This window comes from Phaethon lepturus, unplaced genomic scaffold, assembly GCF_000687285.1.
Source record: "Phaethon lepturus isolate BGI_N335 unplaced genomic scaffold, ASM68728v1 scaffold4315, whole genome shotgun sequence".
NCBI classification, from domain to species: Eukaryota; Metazoa; Chordata; class Aves; order Phaethontiformes; family Phaethontidae; genus Phaethon; species Phaethon lepturus.
Genome location: NW_010538208.1, coordinates 62,998 through 83,908, shown reverse-complemented (window position 1 = coordinate 83,908; position 20,911 = coordinate 62,998). Strand labels below are relative to the sequence as shown.

General features: G+C 39.6%; 1 protein-coding gene across 1 annotated transcript in view; it reads left to right on the top strand.

The window, feature by feature from the left end:
* Positions 1-4: 4 nt before the first annotated feature.
* The window catches only part of VCL (vinculin), a gene marked incomplete at its 5' end in the record, with an annotated part of 60,497 nt that continues 39,590 nt past the window's right edge, over positions 5-20,911 (top strand). The window contains one exon of the mRNA XM_010286706.1: positions 5-127. Coding sequence (XP_010285008.1) covers positions 5-127 — 123 coding nt within the window. The remainder of the gene's footprint in view (positions 128-20,911) is intronic.

Genomic DNA, 20,911 nt, shown 5'->3' with positions numbered 1-20,911 from the left:
GCCGGTGGCCCAGCAGATCTCCCACCTGGTCATCATGCACGAGGAGGGGGAGGTGGACGGCAAGGCCATTCCGGACCTCACCGCCCCCGTGTCGGCCGTGCAGGCCGCTGTCAGCAACCTGGTGCGGGTGAGTAGCGCCGGCCGGCCCGCCTCCTCCCCCCCCCCCACCGGCGCGCCGCCTGGGAGGTTTAGGGGTTGGGTGTTTTTGGGGGTGTTTTTAAGGATAGGATCACACCAAGTAAGTGTTTTGCCTTTTATAGTGCATACACTTAAAGCAGGAGTTCCCAAGACAGCAAAAAAAACCCTATACAGCGCACCGGAGACATCTGCGAGACGTTCCGGGGTACACCCCGCGCACATATATATATGTGTGTGTATATATATACACACATATATATATGTGCGCGGGGTGTACCCCGGAACGTCTCGCAGATGTCTCCGGTGCGCTGTATAGGGTTTTTTTTGCTGTCTTGGGAACTCCTGCTTTAAGTGTATGCACTATAAAAGGCAAAACACTTACTTGGTGTGATCCTATCCTTAAAAACACCCCCAAAAACACCCAACCCCTAAACCTCCCAGGCATTTGATAGCGGTTTTTGTGTTGGTGAAGGCTGTCCGTTCGTTATCGTAAGTTGAGGAGGGACAGACCTGTGGTTTGACAGACTCCGAAGTTTGGAGTTTTGTGTGTTCCGTAGCCTCGAGTGTGAGTTACTGTTTGCTTGTGGGAAGCTAAAGGTGACTGAAAATCCGCTTGAATCTCTCGACTTCTTGAAAGCAGCTAGACGTAGCATGTCTCTTTAAGATCTGAGTATTTGCCATGTGGACGTTTCGGTCTGAGAAGTGCAAATGACTAATACATTTGAAATGTTTTAGTCGTATCAGTACTTTTATAACCAACTGCATCAAAAGAATAGCCAACTGTTGCAAGGCAGAAATGTCTTGTTTGCTATAGAAGGCGCTGCAATGTTGCGTATTCCTCTGTTTCATTAAGAAACCTTGCACTTAAGTTCTTTTAGAGATACTCTGAGTTCACTTTTGAACATGGGATGTTACTCGCCTACTTACAATCCTATAAAATTCTTAATTCATTTGTAGCAAGTGATGTCCCTCTGCAAACTTTACTTTAAAATGAAATAGCTGCATACAGTTAAAATATTGTGTCACTGTTAACTTGTGTATTAATGCACTGAAATCGTGGCCTTGTGGGTATAAGAAGCTGTCGAGGACTAATGCATGTGATGTGTTTATCGGATTTCGGCCTGTAGTACTTGCTACTGCTAGATTAACTTGCCACTTTGAGGTTTTGCAGTTTACTACAGTGTAACTGCAACTCTTGGTCCCCATGACTCCATGAACTTTATAGTATGTACTGTCTGCAGTACTTGTGCTTCTTGCTGACTTTGGCTGAAACTCTTGTTTTTATGAAGCTCTGCAGCAATGAACTGATGTAATAGGTATATTGGCTGTAAGGGTGTGAAGCCTGAGTGTATGAAATACTTTTCCTTGAAAGGAAGACATTAGAATAATACTTTGCCTCTCTGGGCTTAGCCTGTATCACTGGCTTGTGTGACTATTTTTTTCCCCACCTCCCTTCCTCTCAAAAGAAACCTGATCGGATAGAGAGAAATGCAGAAACAGAATTAGTTTCTTTCTGCACTTTGCTAATGCCCGCTCTTCTTTCACTTTGGACTGTTTTGGAGGCCTCTGGTTTTCTTTTTTTGCCTGCTAGTTAGATAAAAGGAAAGGCTGTTGAATTAGTTTTCTGTGTTAATTCACAAAGATCGGATAGAAGTGGTGTAATCTGAGGTGGCACTTACAAGGAAGATGCCCTGGTCTAGTAGAATACAGCTTTGACTACATTAGGAAAAATACAGAATTAAAGTGCTGTTTCCTGTCTGGAGCTGTGTCTTCGGCACGCTGTTCTGCAGTGTGAAGGTGATTTGTGAAACTGCAGCTTCACAGGAATATTTGGGCAGACAGGTTATCTAATTGTGAGCCTTCTGGTGGCTTCACAGGTGACAGCACAGACTGAATTGTTGGTATAATCGAGACAGTAGTGGAACCGCTAGCTTTTCGCTTGCTTGTCTGCTCAGCGTTCTTCGTGTAGCTTGAGTATCACAAAGCGTCCTTGATGGTAACTACTGACCAGCAGAGAGTTTTTTCAGTGGTAACTTATCATACACAGCAGCACCATTCTCTGGCTCACTAGCCTGTAGTAAGGACCCGACAGTTTGGAAGGTGCAATATTTAATTCATGTAACTATTGCATCTGTAAGTAACTACTGGCAGCAGTGTTTGAAGTGCTGAGACACATTCTTGTGCAAGGCCTACTAGCTGTGCTGTGTGGGGAAATGGGCTAGGAAATGAGAAAATGGCTAAGAGGAAGGAACCACATGCAATAACTTAAAAGTTTATTTTGTTGTCATTCCCGAGATGGATTTAACACAATACTCTGTATGCAAGATGGAACAGAGTTTGATAGATAATCTTAAATTAAGACTATTAGACTACAAGTCTCTCCTAGGTAAGTTGACTACAAACCTCTATATGAGAACTTTTCCTTCAGTTTGTCATTCAGCATGCATTTCTGTATTTTCCTGTCAGAAATGGATGTGCTGTATTTTAATGCTTGCCTGAAGCCACCTTAAGTTTTGTGGGTTTTTTAATTTAAGGTTTGCACACCCAACACCACCTATTGTGAGGATGCTTCCTTGTCAGAACCTAATTGTAAAGTAATCCTCGGTAAGAGAAGGTCCAAGTCATTGTTGAAGTTAATGAAGTAACAATCTTTACCAGTTAGTCCCTTTCCCATGGTAAATACCGAAGATGTTGGTATTCTGCACTTCTGTATTAGTTCCCAGTATGTGACAGTTTGATTCTACTGTGTGCTGAATGTTCTGTTAGGGGATAGTTTTTGCAGAACAGTACTCAAATTATTTTGAAGTAATTTGATGACAAAAATAACCTTTGACTGGAGCCAAGAATTTGAGGGAGAGGCTTCAGATTAATATCACAAGATAAATAATGTGCTAAATCAGTCCTTTTTTTAACTGAAAATCTTAATGCTTTCATTGGCTGATACTTGGAGTGGATATGTGCCTCTTATGGGAGGGTTGGTGTTTGATTTGTTGTATCTTGTAGCTAAAGACATAACACTGTAAGACAACAGATTTGGCCCGGGGGGGGGCGGGGGACGACACAGGAATAGTCAAGCCCAAAAGGCAGGGAATAACTGAATTTCATGGAGGAAAAAAATCCCTACTTTCCAGTAGTGAATTTACAAGCATTTATGTTTTCAGAGTAATGTTATATTACTGCCAAACAGAGAAAGCAAATTCTACTCTGATGTTTCAAACTCCATTCACTTACTGCCTTGTATGGATTCCTGGCTTTGTCAGTACTGGCATAGCCCACTCTTGTCACTCCTCTCCACTGCTTAGGACGGAACTGCTTCAGAGCAAAGTCACTGCTGCTCTGCCGAATACCAACCGTAGCATGGGTGAAGCAGCTGAGTTTGACAGATAGGAGAGTAAAGTGAATTAAGGTAACAGAGGGGAACCTGAGGAGAGCCTGAAGTAGTACACATAATGTAAATACTGGAGCAGGATCAGCAGCTCAAGGAGATATTGGTTTTTTCAGAGGCTGGGTTGTTGAACCAGGTGTCTACATGCATCCAATTTATGTTACATTATTTTTTATCACTTCCTAAAGTTGTGAGGTCAGTCTCTAAACTACCACCAGCTGAAGCACGCCCCACCTAGGCACAACTAAAACCACATAGATTACTCAGGGAACAGGTGAAACTCTATACCATTACTTAGGCAGTGTTGTAAAGTTTAGAACAAACCAAACAAAAAAATCCCTTAGGTGTGAAAGAGTTGCATTTAGTTTATCTGTAGCAGCTATGCTATCTCATCCTAGTGGATGAAGAAGTAGTAATCACCTGAATTGATCAGCATGTTCAGGGTCCATGGCCCTCTGTCAGGTGAGAAGTTGCCTGGGGTTGCAGGGCCATGCAGAAAGAGCTGTGCGTTTTCCCTGGACAGGCTGTGAATACTCTACCAACACCTGCAAACCACCAGCTTGGAAAGTGACTCATATAAATGAATTTGAGAAATGCAACCTGCTTTGAAAGCCTTGTCGTGATTGCAGCAGCAGAAGTCAAATACATGGCTAAACACTTAGAATAAGGAGAAATGGTCTGACTGTTGTGGAGGGTGGATGGTAGAACAGCTTCCTCATCCCTGTGTTTTCTGCTGGTGCATCTGACTTGCCTGTATCTCAGGGCACACAAGAGGAGTGAGCTGTTGAGCACAGTTTAGTGTTTTTCTTTGAGAGGGGGAAAAATAGCTTGCAGTATTTATGTTTATGTATTTATGTATTTTGGAAAAGGATGGAGAAAAAAGGAAAAATGTAAACTTTTTCCTTGCAGAATTTTCTGCATAGCACAAGATGGCTCTCGAGGGGGTTGTAGTAACTTTCTGAATTTTTTTCTTGATGCTTGTAACTTGTCATGGGATACGTATAGATCTGTGCCACCCCACCTCCAGTTTATTGTATTGGAATATCTTTATGCTGGAAGAAAGGGGTTGTTACAGCAGCTCATCTAAACTCTACAGAACTCAAAAATGTAGTGATGAGTGACTGAGAGTACTAGAAGAGTCCTGATGATCTCATGAGAGAATAAGTCTTTTTGTTACAGGATTCTAAGTCTTGTCTATGTGTAGTAGAAACTTGTGGTTAGTGTTAGGAGAGAGACTTTTTTAAATAATAAATTTCCTTCTTTTTTGAATGTTCTACTTCAGTGTATCTGCAATTTCTTTAGGGATAATTTTGCCATATTGTGGGAACTGTGGCCATATGCTCTGAGAAAGTGGATAAAACCCATTAGGGGGTGTGTGTGGGAGGGACAGGGAAAAGGGTGATTAATGAATAATCAGACAGACAGCAACTTTGTAATAACAAAAGCACATCATAAACTTCTTTCTTGCTTTTATCTGTTAAGAATTATCTTTACATAAGTGATAAATCAGCTTCTGATTTGAATGGAATAATCTCTTTGTTCTGTTATTATGTTTGGAGGCTTAATTTATACCAGTCTCTTCCTTCAGCATTAGAAGGGATCTTTTGTTCTTTGTTCCTTCAAATGTGCACAGAGATGGTGAATGCCTCCATTAGTAATTACATGCAGCTTGCTTTTTGGGCATAAAACACGAGAATATTATTGTGGAATGGATAACCTTAAAGTGGCAGTTGGCCTAAAAAATTCCATATGCCAACAATATGGTGTATACCACTCCTGCTCTGGAAAACTTAACATATGCTTTCTGCTGCATAAGTGAATTATACCAGTGAGGGAGGAGTTGTTAAATACATATTAAGGGCCAATGTTTAGGAATTTCTTCTTGTTCCTAACCTCTTTTTACTTTAGAGTGTCCTGTTAGTTTTGCTTTGCGCTTTGAAACAGGAAGATAGTTTTCTCTGTATAGTAATATTGGACTGTAGACATGGAATTCCCTTATAGCATTTAATGAAACAGTGAACCAAATAAAACATGGTTCAGTATGTTTTATGCTTAGAAATGTGTAGCTTCAGAACATAAGCAGAGTGATTGACAGGTGTCTTCCTCTTCCCAATATAGTTGAAATTTGGATTGATGAAGCAGGTCTTTGAGAGGACTAGGCAGGGGGGGAACCAAGTAGTGGTTTTGAAGATGTGTTAGCAAACATGTGGTGTTAATCCTAGTTACTGGAAATGATGCTCAAAATCATTAACTGGTTGTTGCAAATGCTAGAGTATGTTTCTCATTCCAAATCCACTAGAATTCTTAAATAAAAGCCTAATGATGATTTTCTGCTGATTTCTTTTCCAAAGGAGACAATAGGCCAGTCCTAGTCAGTCCTTGCCGTAAGTACTTCTTAATTTTGGTAGCGGCTTCATATGTAGCTAGCTTTTTATCCCTTCTCTGTTGTACAGCTTGTATGCGTTGTTCCTAAGCTCTTGTTTCTGACTGCATTGTTTTACTAAGTCTTACTGGCTTTGTATTTTTTCCACCTCAAATATGAAGTATCTACAGTTAGTAATAGCAATCTTCTGCTGCCATTTTTCCACTTTGAAAAGTGAGTCAGATGGGTAAACGAGACCTTAAGAAACATTGCAATGTAATGTGTGTTGTGTGTGGGTGTTTTCCCTTTAGTGACACAAATTCTAGTTTATCACTTGCTCAGTCAAATGCGGAGAAGCAATTCTTGATATGGAACTTGCCTCTGCAGCCACGGTTCTTAATTCCTGCAAAATTATAACCTTCCTGGCATTTATCTTTAAACACAGCAATAGGAGCGCTTACTGGGGAGCAATTTTGTTATCTAATTTGAACAGTAAACTATCTTCTTTATAACTATATAACTGTCATAAGTGCATTCACTAAATTAATTGTAACGTTTACTTGTGTAATTTCTTCCTTAACTTCTATGACATCAAGCAAGAGAGAATGAACCCTAAATCACAGAATCACTAAGGTTGGAAAGGACCTTCAAGATCATCAAGTCTAACCATTAATCCAGCGCCACTGTGTCCCCTGGACCATGTCCTGAAGTGCCACATCCACATGTTTTTTGAACACTTCCAGAGATGTGACTCCACCACCTCCCTGGGCAGCCTGTTCCAATGCCTGACCACCCTCTCAGTGAAGAAATTTTTCCTAATATCCAATCTAAACCTCCCCTGGCGCAACTTGAGGCCATTTCCTCTTGTCCTATCGCTAGTTAGTTGGGAGAAGAGACCAACACCCTTGTCACCACAACCCCCTTTCAGGTAGTTGCAGAGAGCGATAAGGTCTCCTCTCAGCCTCCTCTTCTCCAGACTGAACAACCCCAGTTCCCTCAGCCGCTCCTCATAAGACTTGTGCTCCAGACCCCTCACCAGCTTCATTGCCCTTCTCTGGACACGCTCCAGCACCTCAATGTCCTTCTTGTAGTGAGGGGCCCAACACTGAACACAGGATTTGAGGTGCGGCCTCACCGGTGCTGAGTACAGGGCCTGTAATCGGAATCTAAAGTAGTAACTTGTGTTGATGTGTGGAAATGCATCACAGATGACTGGTTATTGCAACACTCTGCATTTCAGATGACACTTTGTGGATACAGGATGACTTCCTACATGGAGACATGAAATGATAAAATAAAGGCTCGATCTTCTTTTTCAGTTACAAATATTTCACTAGTAAGTATCTTAAAACATGAGCCTAGCAGCTCAAAAGTGAATTGAGGTGGGGGACAGGGTCTCTATGTACATCATATTTGGAAGTAGGTCTAGTTTCTCTCTCTAGTAACTTCAGGCCCTAGTGCATTTGTAAGAATATGAAAAACTGGATAGAGAATCAGTAGAGGGCAAACCTATCCTTTATTTACTTTGCCTAATAGTTCAAGTCTATGGAGGCATGAATTGTACTTGCCGTTATCCTGAGACTAGAACTAAGGTTTTCTGTGAAACTGTACTGAACCACTCACTTTGGAACAAATCTCTTGTTCTGAAGTAAATAATGTTCTGATGCTTCAGAATAATTATTTACATTATGAATAGTGATCAATGGATAACAATGCTGGCTGATGAAAAAGGGAAGGAGGGAAAAAATCCCTCTTAACTCCCAAAGGCTTTCCATGATAACTGAAATAGTCAGCTCATACTAACTCTTAAATTATGATGACTAACTTTTTCTGAGAGAACATGTGTTGGGACAGTTTCCCGGTACCCTGACTTCATGGGTAGGGTAGAAAACCAGTGATTCATGTCAGGGTTGTCCAGTGAAGAACAAAAAGAAGCCGTTCCGTAGAACACTTGTGTGTCTTGTTGCTGTTGCTTTAGAATCTGTATGAAGAGACCTTCCATCAATGGTTACACCCACAGAATAGCAAATGTAACCTGATCTTCTTTCACTGAGGATAAGTATCCCTTGTGATAAACTTTCAGTGGGTCTCAGGGGCCTGGGATTGCCAAAGGTAGATCTTCACAGTAAAGATTGTGGTAAAGAAGGTATTGAGTACTTCAGCCTTTTCTGTTTTGTCAGCAACCCCCCTACCTGTTCAGCAGTGGGTCCACATTTTACCTAGTCTTCATTTTGTTGCTGCTGGACTTACAGAAGCATTTGTTGTTGTTGTCCCTCACCAGATTCAACCCTAGAAGGACTTTGAGATGGACCCGTCTGTGCATGCTCAGGTAGCATCTCTGTATTCCTCCTGAGTCACCCATCCATGCATCTACCTTCTTGTGTGCCTACTCTTCATGTCAGCTTTGTCATCCGTGCGGGCCTCTGCCACCTTTGCTTGACTTCCTGCTCATCAGGGTGAAAATCAACTAGCTCTCCAGAACCTCTCTTCTTTGTAAGACTGTATCCCATGTGATTTCTCCAAGCAGTTCCCTGAAGAGGCCAAAGTCTGTTCTGCTGAAGCCCAGGGTCTGATTTATCTTTTTTCTTCCTTTCGGGATCCTGAATTCCACCATCTCATGGTCACTGCAGCCAAGGTTGCACTGCCCTTTTGCGTTCCCAACTAGTTCTTCCTTGACTGTAGCAGCAGAGTGCCTCCTCTTTGGCTACTCAGTGTGTATCTATCTAATGAAAGATGGTATTTAGAGCTCACAGTATGTGATAGGGAAAGTACAGTGGAGGTAAGCAGTTTTCATATTCAACTGACTTTCTGTGATGGCCTAAGGAGGTTTGACTTGAGCAACTGTCATGCTTGATCTTTGTCCTCAGGTAAACATGGTGCATAAATGAAATGACAAATAACAGAATGGAGGAAAAAGTACTCCTTTGGCTACTTTCACAAGCTTTATGCTCCGATATCTTTGTGTATGCAGCTTAAAATGTTTGGGTATGCCGCAACTGTTCTGGTCTCATTGCTCCACAAACTAGAGTCGTGGCAGTTTTCAGTCACTTGGTTAGGATACAGTAAACCTTGTATGGTAATTCCAAAATTGTCTAAATTCTTTAACGTCCTAAAACGTATAGATTATTTGAAGGCAGTCTAAGTTCAGGTTAGCAGTAGGCAAAGACCGAAAACCTTGTTCTGTAATGAATGTAAATGCATTTGCAGTCCATAGGGATATCCAGGTCTACTTGATATTCTTGTGATGGTGTTTATCCAGCAATGCTTCTTTTTAAAGTAGGTGATAGAAGAGATTGCTTTTTGCCTTTTATTTTTAATGGACACTGATAGCACTACCAGACTATGTTCTTTTCAATGTTTATCTTCTGTTTGTGGGACTAGTAAAGTATAATGGTATTAAACTTGAACTCCATTTTCGTAGCTGAGTCTTTGCATGAACTACAGACAACCCTGTCCCTCCTTAAATGCTGAAGAATGCCATAGAAATTAATTTCTTTAACAGGTATAGTCACAGAAGTGCTAAAGGAGCAGTATGAGAGATGGTGTCTTTTTTCTTTAAAATTCTCATCGCACGGTTGCTATATGATGTAAGGAGCAGGTGCATCAAAATGGCAAGCTTATTAAACGCTGAACCAGGAAAGTCCTTAACAGCTTCCTTGCCCATTCTAATCTTTCAACCATTTTCTGAGTATCAGCTCTTCAGTTGCAGAATAGTCTGGAGATTCCTCTTGTCAAGCAGGGAGGCCATTAAAAGCTGTCATCTATAACTTCAGTTATTCCAGCTGAGCTGGTTCCTCTGCTGTCTTCACACCTCTTCCTGAGTTTGGAAGAGGCTGCGTATTGCAACTGTTTTTGAAGAGGGAAGCACTAATACAACTTTCTTTTCTTATGCAGGCCTTATTTTGTTTGCCTGCACAAATACTTCCTTGGAAGAAGCAGAAACAGACTTCAACCAGGCTGATAGTCAGTAAGTGTGACAGCCAGATAAGTTTCAACTTGCAAGACTTTTTGGGTGGATTTGGTTCCTGGTGACCACGAATTCAGTTAGGTTTTGAAAAAATGGCCTTCTTACTTAGGAGTAAAATATCTGTGCATAGGCAACAAATGATTAAACTGTTAATTCAAAATGGGATACAGTAGTACATAACAGTGCCAAGGTTTAGCTGTATGCAAGCTGGCATGTTCAGCTTTCCTGTTAAAACTCTATGGAAACCTTATCCATTGCTAACATATATCCATGTAGTCATCTCAGCTTGCTTAGGAGACGTTCTTAATACTGAAGTGTGTGATGTACTGAATGTTTATCTTAAGGGTTATCACTATAAAAAAAGCTGTTTCAAGCACCTGGTCAGAAGTTACTGGGAAGGTTACTTTCTTTGGGGTATCTACTTGCTTTTAAAGTCTTTTTTTTTTTTTTTCTCGGTAATTTTGCTGAAGATTGATCTTGAAAGATGTTACCCATTCAGAAGCTGAAATGGGAATACATGTGTCTAAATATCCTTCAGATAAGTCTTCAAAAGCTGATTTGGTTACGAAAAGGTCACAACACTCAATATTTGAAGGAAAATTTGTTCTCAAGCGTGAAAACACTTTCTTAAATTACTGCATAACTTTTATGAGGCTTTAGGTAAGAGAACATGTTAGTAAACTGACTAGTGTTTGTTGGACTACACTAAAAATCACTTACACAAGCCTTGCTGTCTTTGCAGCTTTTGCAGTATAATAGCTGTGCTGAATAAGAGAAAAACAAATGGAATTTCTCTCGAACTCCAGAGTAGTAGCGAAAAGGTCACTTTTTATTTAGCTTGCCCTGATAGAATGACCAAAAAAATTGGATTGTGAAGGGCTAGTAACTGCCAAACAACTGACTTAACTGTAGCAACTGAGGAAGTGCTGCTTGAATCTTTATCACACTTCCAAAAAGTCCCCTTTTTCTCAAAAAATCAAGGGGTGGGGAGTGGGAAGAGTGGGAACCTCAGTAAATTTGTTGGGTTTTTGCTGGACTTCGGTCTTTCTCTGGAAAAAAAAAAAAAAGAAAAGGTAACAGCATAGCATTGCTTTTACTCAATGCTGGAGAAAACCTGCATTCCTCAGCGCTCTGGCTGGATTCCACTGGCACTTGAGCTGTCAGACCAGCGGAGCCGACCCCCGTGCCATGCAGCAGGAAGGAATGTATTTTTCTGTTCATCTGATTTTTTTTTTTATCTTCCGAGCTCGACATCAGTGTTTATTGTAGTTCAAAGCTATAGAATGTAAAGTGTCTTGTCTCTCAATTGCAAGCTAATGTCTGGCATAACAACTTTGGTCTGGCAGGTGGGGGGGGGAGGGCAGTTGGAGTCTCTGACCTGTTCTCCAGTTACTCAGGTTAGTGAAACACTAAAGAGACTTTACGACCCTGAAGCAGTTACTAACTGCTGCAAAGAGTTGTTGCTTGGCCTTTGCTGTGGCAGATTTCTAGAAACTTGTTTTCCTTTTTTTTTTCTAAGTGTAAACTCCTCTGCACATGGTTTATTAGTTTTAAATATTTTGGTGATGCTGATAACTAGCCTTGTTACTGTGTGTCAATGGAGGAAGTAAGCTGGGGTTGTGTATGTAAACTTGATGGATCTAGCTTCTGCTTTCCCATTTGAGTGTGTTTCCTTTCTTCAGACAGGTTTTCCAGTGAGCTTGTTAGCTGGCCCAAAAACTTGTATTTGTTTCATGTAGGATAATGGTTGCTCAGAGCAGTGGTTCTCCTCTGTTCCGTTGCTTTTAAATTTGGAGCAACTTCCTCAAATAGGACAAAATGTTGGGAACAAGTGTAGCTTCCTGTTAAAAGAGATGTTTTTAGGCAGATTTGCAGAAGTACTGCTGTTTCTCTTTTTGACCACGTTCTTGTAGCAGGTAAAGGAACTGTATCTCTAAATGTGTTTACCTTACGAAGATTTAAAGGATTTTTTTATTAATTTCTATTAAACCTCTAAAAGAATTTAAACATTTAGAAGTGGTACCTATAATTGTTACTACTTTGAGAAGTTATATACTATCAAGTGTTGGTGGCACGTTAATATCATTCTCATGTGGGGTTGACTTGTCAGCATTCTTCTAATGTGACACAGCAGTGGTTGCTATTATATGTGGGCTGGGTAAGATTACGTATTTGTACAATGCCTGGCACAGTGGAGCTCTAAAATGCTAGCGAATTCCAGTGAAAAAACTTATGTTTTAAAGATGATCATCCTTCTGATGGCTCTTCATGATTCAGCGTCAAATTTAAAGATTAATTATTAAGACAAGTTTATAGAGGTTTTACTCTGTACAACTTCAAGCTAATAGTGACCAGGATTATTCCTTTTGCATGCAAGAGGTGAAGCCAGACTTTGGCAGCTTTGTCGATCATGGCAACTTAACAAACAAAGCAGTTTTAGCCTAGGTATTTGTAGGTACTGGATGGTAACCTTAAAGTTGCTTGCTTACACTACCTAAATTTCCCCCTTTGTTTCAATGGGGAATAGTAGTAGCTTCATGTTAGAGCTACACTGAGATAGTCTGTCCATCCCATCAAGCATGTTCAGATGCTACTGTCTATTGCTATGCCATAGTTTATTAGCCTTTACCACTTAATATCTTCAGAGAATAATTCTCTTTTTCAGTATGAGTCAAGAAGCAAATAGCAAATGCTGTTGAAAGTAGTTGTTTTTAAAGCTTTTTTTAATGTGAAAAGTATCTAGTTACTTGACTACATAACAAGTTGAAGTTTTACTCTGCTATCAAAATTAGTTTTTAGTAAGTCTTCGTTTAATGTTTTTTTAACATCCTTTATCAGTTATTTCTGTTGAGTGTCTGCTTTGTAAATAGTTTGCAAATTCTTTGTGATGACTCTGTGCATAAGTGGGTTGTTTTCTACATCGTGAATTCCTTACAGAGCTGGTGTAAGTGGTCATGAGCACTGAAGGCAAAATCAAGCTGGAAAATAATAACGTAATATCAAGTTTCAGACACTTAAGTTTTTAATGGTGCTGTAAATGAGCACTGTCCCTTGGAAAACGGCCCACCATTTCTAGTCCTTACTCTATTTAATGTAACTAGATACTGTTGTAGCTAATTAAAACATCACGTTTAACATGTGAGCAGTGATTTACACCATTAACTTACTGTACACTTGAATTAACTGTTAGTCAAGTAAAATGAGACTCTTACGGAAGACAAATTGTCCAATATGCTACAGAAGGTGAATAATCACTATGAAATACCATGTTAGTACGTATCTTGCTGGTGAAGAAACATTTACTGTGGGAGGCCTTATGCCAAAAGGAGACTGCTGCAACTTTCTCTTGCTTCAACCATATATTAGTGAACACATGAAGATATTTTTAATATACTATTAAAAATTCAGTGAAAAATGTCACTTTATCAATAAAACTCATTTTGATGAATGTTTCCCTCAAAGGAAACATTAAGATTACACTGAGTTGCTGAGGGACAGAACTGTATAGTTCCTGCATTTGCAGGTTGACTTAATAGGTTAAGGTGGCATCTCTTAAGTATGCCTTCTCTGCCTCAATACACTGTTTAGCACTAAATCCATTTAGTTTTTGTAATGCAACAAGGTAATGGAAATAGGTACTTGCTTGATGGGGCTGTGGAGAAATAAGCCAAGCACTTATGACGGGCGGATAAGAACAAGTTCAGTAACTGGGAACAGTGTCACAGGAAGAGGCAGGGGGAATTGTAAGAATTGCAGAGTTGCTTAGAATGAAGGGTGGTCTCACTCAGCCAGTGGCTTTGGCAAAATAGTTCAGTTTAAAACATGTTAAAAAGTGGTGTCATGTAAATGATAGAGTGGTGAGTGTTCTTCAGTTTATCTACTGATAAATGCATCGCCCCTATCAGGTGCTAAAAGTGAGTCTTTATTCTGATTTCTTGTGTCTTAAAATCAATGATGATTGGTATTCCTCCTCCCCCTGCTATCAGAGCTGTTCAAAACTGCTTTTTCTCTCTCATGCTTTTAAATTTTGTCTTCCTGCAGGGAACTGTTACTGTCTTAAACTTAGAAAAAAAATTTGCTACCCTGGAACCACCAATGATCTAGGAGGGAGCTCATAAGGGAAGCAGTGCTGACCTTTCTTTCCGTGGAAGAGGAAAAAATTAGTGTTGAACAATCTGGTATTCAGAAGTCAGCACAAGTTTGCATCTAACAAATAGAAGATCCTAAAATTCAGTGTCGGGTAGCCAACCTATGTTTTCAGTGGTGGTATATTAAAATGCCTCGTGTAGTTAACAATACCCATCAAATTAGTAGTGTTTTTTAAAAAGTAAAATGGGTTAAAAAAGTAACAACAGATTTTGTAGTTAACGAAGTAAACTTAAGGCCTTTATAGTGGTGCATCTTAGAAACTTCAGAGGAAGAAACTTCTGTACTGTTCTGTATCTGAAACTTACTCAAGAAGTAACAGAGAATACATATTAATTTGTCTTTTCTTTTTTCAGCTCCTGGAATATTTTCTGTGCCAACACATGGACAAGTGACAATACCAATTTAATAATACTGTTACAGAGATGACACACAACTTAGTTTGTCATTCTGATGAAGGAAAAAAACCAGCCTGGGGAGAAAGTCTGTTACTACTGATACGAAGCTATAGGGTGGGTTGGTTTAGAGGCTCTGTGCAGTACAGTATTTATCTATACTAGAAACACAGATTCTCACAGGCCTCTTCCAGTTGGTAGGATCATGAACTTCCTATGATGAGGCTTTTTATTACTGTTAGTAACAGAGCCAAAAAGCCTTAACCTTAAGTAAACTTTCTAGATACTTCTACTTGACTTAACACTTGGACGGCTAGGGGAGACAGGATGCATCTCAATGACTTGAGGGGAAACAGGGTCCTCATCACCCAAAATTATCTCCAGAATGCGGCTATTAGCAGACTGTCAAAGATGATGCAAACCTACCAGTGGCTTTTCAGACAAGCATCTGAATAAGGAATGAATTTAGCTGTATGATAGCACATGTGTTACCTTTCAGTACAGTACCAATCAGTGTATACATCTGCAGCAGGATTTATATTTAAAGGTGCTCTGAAACTTAGTGGTGATTCACAGGTCTGGGTATGTGGAAATGAACTAGAAGAGCTTTTGGGGTCTGCATGCTGTTTGGCATGAGGCACTTTCCTTAGGCTTACTTGTAAAGTAAAAATAGCTAGGTGTTTTGTGGGTTTTTTTTAGCTGTGAATCTCACTTTTGTAGAGGACAGTTGCTGTATTCTATTTTTCCAGGTGAGCTTTGTATGTGCTCAAAGGTCAGAGCTGACTTGTGCTATTTGACTGGACTTAAAATGTCTTAAAGTAGTTTTAACTCAGAAGTACTGGTTTAGAAGAAGCTCTTCTCTGAGAAAAGAACTAATTTCAAAATTATAATCTGTAAAAGCACAAAATTATGTGCTTTTGTTTCCTTTAGGTTAAGTTGTGCATCCTGTAATTAGCTAAACCATCCAAGCCTCGGCTCTGTACTGGTAAAAGAGTTAGTAGACAATAGCAGCATGAATAAAAGTCTTTTGGTACCCAAATGATGTCAACTTTCTGGTTACCATATGGTTCTCATTTCATAGTTATGTATTTTACTTGGACAGCAGGATTTCCTTAGCCTCAAGCCAATTGAATTTGTCTTAATCGTGAGTGTAGACAGGTCAGTTTGCTGCTATTAAGGACCAGATGGCTGGAGTGTTCTAATTTACTTGACTTACTGCCAGATGACTTTGAAATTGTACCTTGCTATGCCTGGAATGCAGTCTCCAGGGTAATCATGAGAAAACCAGGAGCCAGTATACAGCTTCCAAATTAACTGAATGGCAAAGTAATAGGCTCTGATTCAGCAGTCTCTTTAGGTTCATGCCTGGCTTGAAGGAAAAGTGTTCCTGTTGACCGATGTCACTGGTAGTATGTGTGCATTGTTCATTTGGTGTAAACTAGAAGCTGGAAGAGAATTCAGCTGCATATTTCTTTGGGCTTATTTTTCAGTCTCTAATTGCATTGGCCTATTCCCCTACAGGTAAGTAGAAAAACTTAAAGCTTCTTAAAACAGTGTTAAACTCGGTAATTGCAAGTGACATATCAATTCCAGTCATAAAGCAAGGTGAGAGTAAAATGACGGAGAAACTGTAAACTTGCTTTGTGAAATGCTTCCAAGAAAGCCTTTGATAAAGTTCTGTGTTTAAAAAAAAAAAAAGGCTGTACTATTGTACCTTATTATAACTGACTCTTTTTCAGTCTTATTGGATGAAAAGGATTCAATTGTGAGGAGTAACCTGCAGACCTTTTCTCTTAGATTTTGTTCTAAAAGCACTTTAACATTGCTTGTCTTTTCTGTTCACATTTTGCAGAAAGTTCTGTCTTACTGTTTCTGTCTGGTTATGTCATCTGATAACGTTTGAGTGACTTGTGAAATTTGGGTGCAACCAAGAAATTTCATGATGTATCCCAAAGCTGTTTGACTTGCATCTGGTGAAGCTTTATACTTTGCAGCTGTGTCAGGACGTATGCAATTCTGTTTCGCTAACATTTACCACGTGGATTATGGTCGCCAAGAGTCAGGGCATGATAAAACAACATTCACTCCAACAGCTGTATTTCTAAGAAAGAGCTGGGCAAAATAGCTTGAAATACCAGCAACTAAATCTGCTTGATACTGTAAATAACAAACAGAAGATGGGTTGCAATCAAAAAATACTGTGACTGACAACAATGAAGGTAAACAGCTATGTCCTGTCTGCTTCTCTTTTGCTGCCAGAGCTCCTTCCCAAAAGGTTCCCCTGTAACTTGGCTCTAAGACCAGGTTAACAAAGGGAAAACTGAACAATTGTGAGGGAGTTACTGAGCACTTGCCACTTTTGAACACACTGAGACAAACTGTCTCTGAACTCTGTTTGAGATAAAGGACCTGCTTTCTAGGCCTTCAATGGATAAGCCTTGTGGGGACGGACAAAATCCATGAAAGGTATAGGATACAAAACTGGATACCCCTTAACTTCAGTCATCGTTTTCCTTATGTTGTCATGTGTGAGTAAGACCCCCCTCAGTCTGTCACCTGAATTCAAAATGCTGTCACAAAGATATAATTCTCTGCTGATGTTGTGTTTTTCAGACTGGACTGAAATGTATGCCATCTATATCGGCAAGGAGTAGGCATAAATTTGGTGTAACTTTGTTTTTTTTCTAGCTTTGCTTGATGGATATTTCAGTCTTGAAATCTAGGCCAGTTTTAATTTTCTTAAAATGTGGGGTGAAAGGATGGGCAACTCTGTTTTGATATGGATTCTAGACATGGATATGCAATGTAGAAATTGCTGTCATTGTAGAGTTATAACAAATACTTAAGCTTATTTTTTCAGGACAGACACCAAAAGAAATTGAGAAAAGTTGCAGAGAACTTCATGGAACTGTACTGATGTACAACAAATTCTCATGTGGGATTTAAGACTCCCATTATCATGTCACTATTCTTCCTGGAAGCTTTAAAACATGGAAAAATGCGTAAGCCAGCAACTGGATTTTAATGTGAGATGGCTTATGGTAAAGTTGCTTTTACAGCATACAGACTAGATCACTTTGAGTGGTGCTTTGATTTGTCAAGCAGAACTCATACTGTAGCTTATTCCTTGGGAGAAACCTGGGGCTCTCTAGTGTTACAGCCAGGGCTCTGTATGTGTTCACTGGATGATGATAGATAAATATTCTTAGGCTCCTTAGCTTCTGGAGCATTGCAAGAACTAATTCTTCTAAGGTCTTCCTTTTTAACTGGGGACATCATATAAGCTGCAAGGAAAATTTCACTTCCAGCATTTGTCAAATTGATATTGTTAATATAGGCATTTAAAAGAATCTTTGTTTAAAAAGAAACAAAAAACACCCCCAAAAAATAAAATTCAGACTTTCATCTTAAATAGTTGCATATTTTATTCTACATGATACATGCAGTTTGTACTTTCAAACTTCTAGAAGAGAACTAGATATTACTGTGTGTTTGGGGTATGTGTTTAAACAAACTCTTAAAGAATTACAGAAGCTGAAACTATTTCCCCTTTTCACTGAACAGCTGTTCTTTGCTATATCCAGCAGGCTCTGAAGATGGGAAAGGGACCTTGTGGGTGCTCATGACTTACCTTCCCTCTAGTAGAAGCAGACATGGCAAAAAGCTGCAAAACTGGTTATACGGAAAAAGCCTCAGTGTGATCAGAAAGTTTTCCTCTTGCTTTTCCGTGGAGAAAATACTCCCCAGCAGGAAGCTTAAAACATACTGATCTTCTACTAATCGGTGGCAGATAAGAGTGCATGAGACCTACAAGCAAGGTTAAAAGCCAAAAGCAGCAGGAAATATCAATCTTCTCCTGGTTCTTCTAGCTGCATTCCTAGAAGGCTTTTCAGTGGCCATAATGCCTTCTGACTTGTCCCATTTCCTTTAAACTTCTAGATCTGTCAGCTTCTTGTTCACCGTTGTTAAGCAGCAGGGAGCAAGCAGGGAAGTAGCTCATTCTTGTATCTGTTCAGCTGATTTGCCTCTAATCTCCCAAAGGGTATGGAAACGAACACGGATGGGTGGAAGTTGTACCTATTGTACAACTAGTTGTAACTAACAGTCTTGGTAAGTTTTGCTTAAGAGCTTCCCTTCTCCTGTGCTGCGTGGGGCAGGTACAGTGTTCAAGAAGTTATGGTCTCTCTACTGTGTTAACAAGCGCAGTTTTTCTTTGGAACCATGAGTAATAACCACCTCAGTATTACTTAAGCAGAAGCTTCTATTCTATTGCTTCTATTCTGTTGCTTCCCAGTTAGGGAAAAATTATCTTAGGAGGTAAGAATATCTGAAACCCAAGTAGGAATCCTGTTTTTTCCATATGTGTACTGTTGGATAGAAATATAAAATACAGGTTTCCCAGATAACTGTTCTGTACTAGCATAAAGCTTGACAAGCCTTCAGCCTGAAATAGGGTATGTGTAGATATTACATCCTAAGGAAAAAATAATCTTCATTCCATTGCTATTAGGGTATGGAGAAGGTAGAATTGAGTGAATCTCTACCTTGTCTTAGACTGCAGTGTGTCCAAAAATTGCTTAGCCCACGTAAAATTCAGTGTGAAGAAACCAGATCTTATTAAAAAAAAAAAGAAAAGAAAGAAACAAAACAAAAAAATCCCCCTAACCACAAAGCTAGAATAAAAAATCCACAAAACTCTTGTGGGGTTTTGTATTTTTAGTCATGAATGTGGCTTCTCTTTTTGAGACTTTGGCTGTTAAATGGTATGCAGGGTACATTTGTTCTTTACATTCCATCTCTATACCTTGGCTACAAATGCAAAGAGCAACTTCTGGAAAGGTTAATTAATAGCTATGTAAATATGAAATGCTTTCCTTTGAGCCACAGTGTTTTATGTTTAAACAGATTCAGTGCGTATGTGCTGTGTTGGTGCTTAAAATACAGTAAAAAGTAGGGGACCTTTTTAATTGAGGCCTCATGGGAACTGCCTGAGATCTTGTGTGCTGAGGATATTGGAAGAACGATTAGTTCTGCTTTGATGGACTTGGGAGAGAAGTGATCTGTTTCTGGACTTTAGGACAAAGACTGTGTCTGTTTCAGGAAAGTTTGAGGTTAAAACTCCCCACAAAAAATGAAAATGGGAATTGACTCATATCCTATATGTTACTTTCATTTGAAGACTAAAGATCCCAGCTAGGCATAGCAGAGAATGTGCGTATATATATGTGTATGTATAAATATTTAAAGTGCATGTCTAGTGAGTATATATCTATCTAGAAGTAGCTGACAATGCTTCTTTAAGTAGTGAACTTAGATACCCTCTTATAGAAGAGTCTTTCCAGACTGAATGAAGGAATGCTTTTTATGGTCTAATAAAAGAAGTAACTTCCACAAGCATCAACTGTGTAACTTGAGCAGAAATTGTTTCTTGGTTGCTCCTGACTGACTTCAAAATAATATAGCAATAATGATTGGTAGAATGACTTTCAAATTGAAGCTGCCCCCCGTAAGCTTTATTTTTCACACATTCTTTAAAAACTGTGTGTTGTCAGAAATATGAATGAAATACTAGGGCCAATGTACTCACGTAAAACCCTTCTGAAAATGGACCAGACTAGGGAAACACAATTTTTGGCAAGTGGCATAAATTCATAAGGAAGTAGTGCTTCTGGAAGGCTGTACAGCACTAGAATTGGCAAGTGCTGTGCATACTGGCACACTACAACTTCTGTCAAAAACCAGCAAATCTTTAAACACCAGCTGATCAGGGATTTTCAGGGCTATCTTGTCTAGCTTGAGCAGGCCTGGCAGCTCTTAACACAAGCTAGTGTCTGGGTTAAAGACCTTCTGCTTTGTGATGCCTTTCTGAATAGCTTATTCAGCTGGAAAACACAGCGAACAAAGGAGCTGGAAATATTTTGTCAAGTTGGTGATCTCACAGCCCAGAGAGCCAGCTACCAATTCTAAAGACTCCCATTGTATAACACAAGAGCTAGTGTATAGGAAACTGCAGATCTTGCTCTCTCTCTTTCTTTATTAGCTTCTGCATAATTATTTTTGCCTAAAGGATGGTGTGAATGCAGATGTGGGGTGTATTCTCAGTAATTAACTACATTTTTCTAAGAGACTAGGTTGAATAGCAAAATGGGAGTAACTTTTTTTTAACTTTGAACTTGATTTCTGAATTGTAGGGATTGGGAAGGATGGAAGCCTACAGAGTACACAGTGATTAAGTTTTTACAACTAAGTGTGGCAAACAAATAGTATTGTTTCTATGGAGAGTGGGAAGAGGGAAAAGTTCCTCCCCTTCCCCCCGCTTTAATTTAATAGAGATGTTGGCAGGAAACACAGTCTGGTTTCTAAAGCATCAGACTAACTATAGTATATAGTGGTCTCAAAAATAGGTGCAGCAACAGCAAACCTAGTGAAAGGAATTATCATTAGTACAAATAGATATTTTTTTTTGGGGGGGGTTGCTGTTTTGCTATTTGTTTTCATCTAGGCTTTATGATGAAATT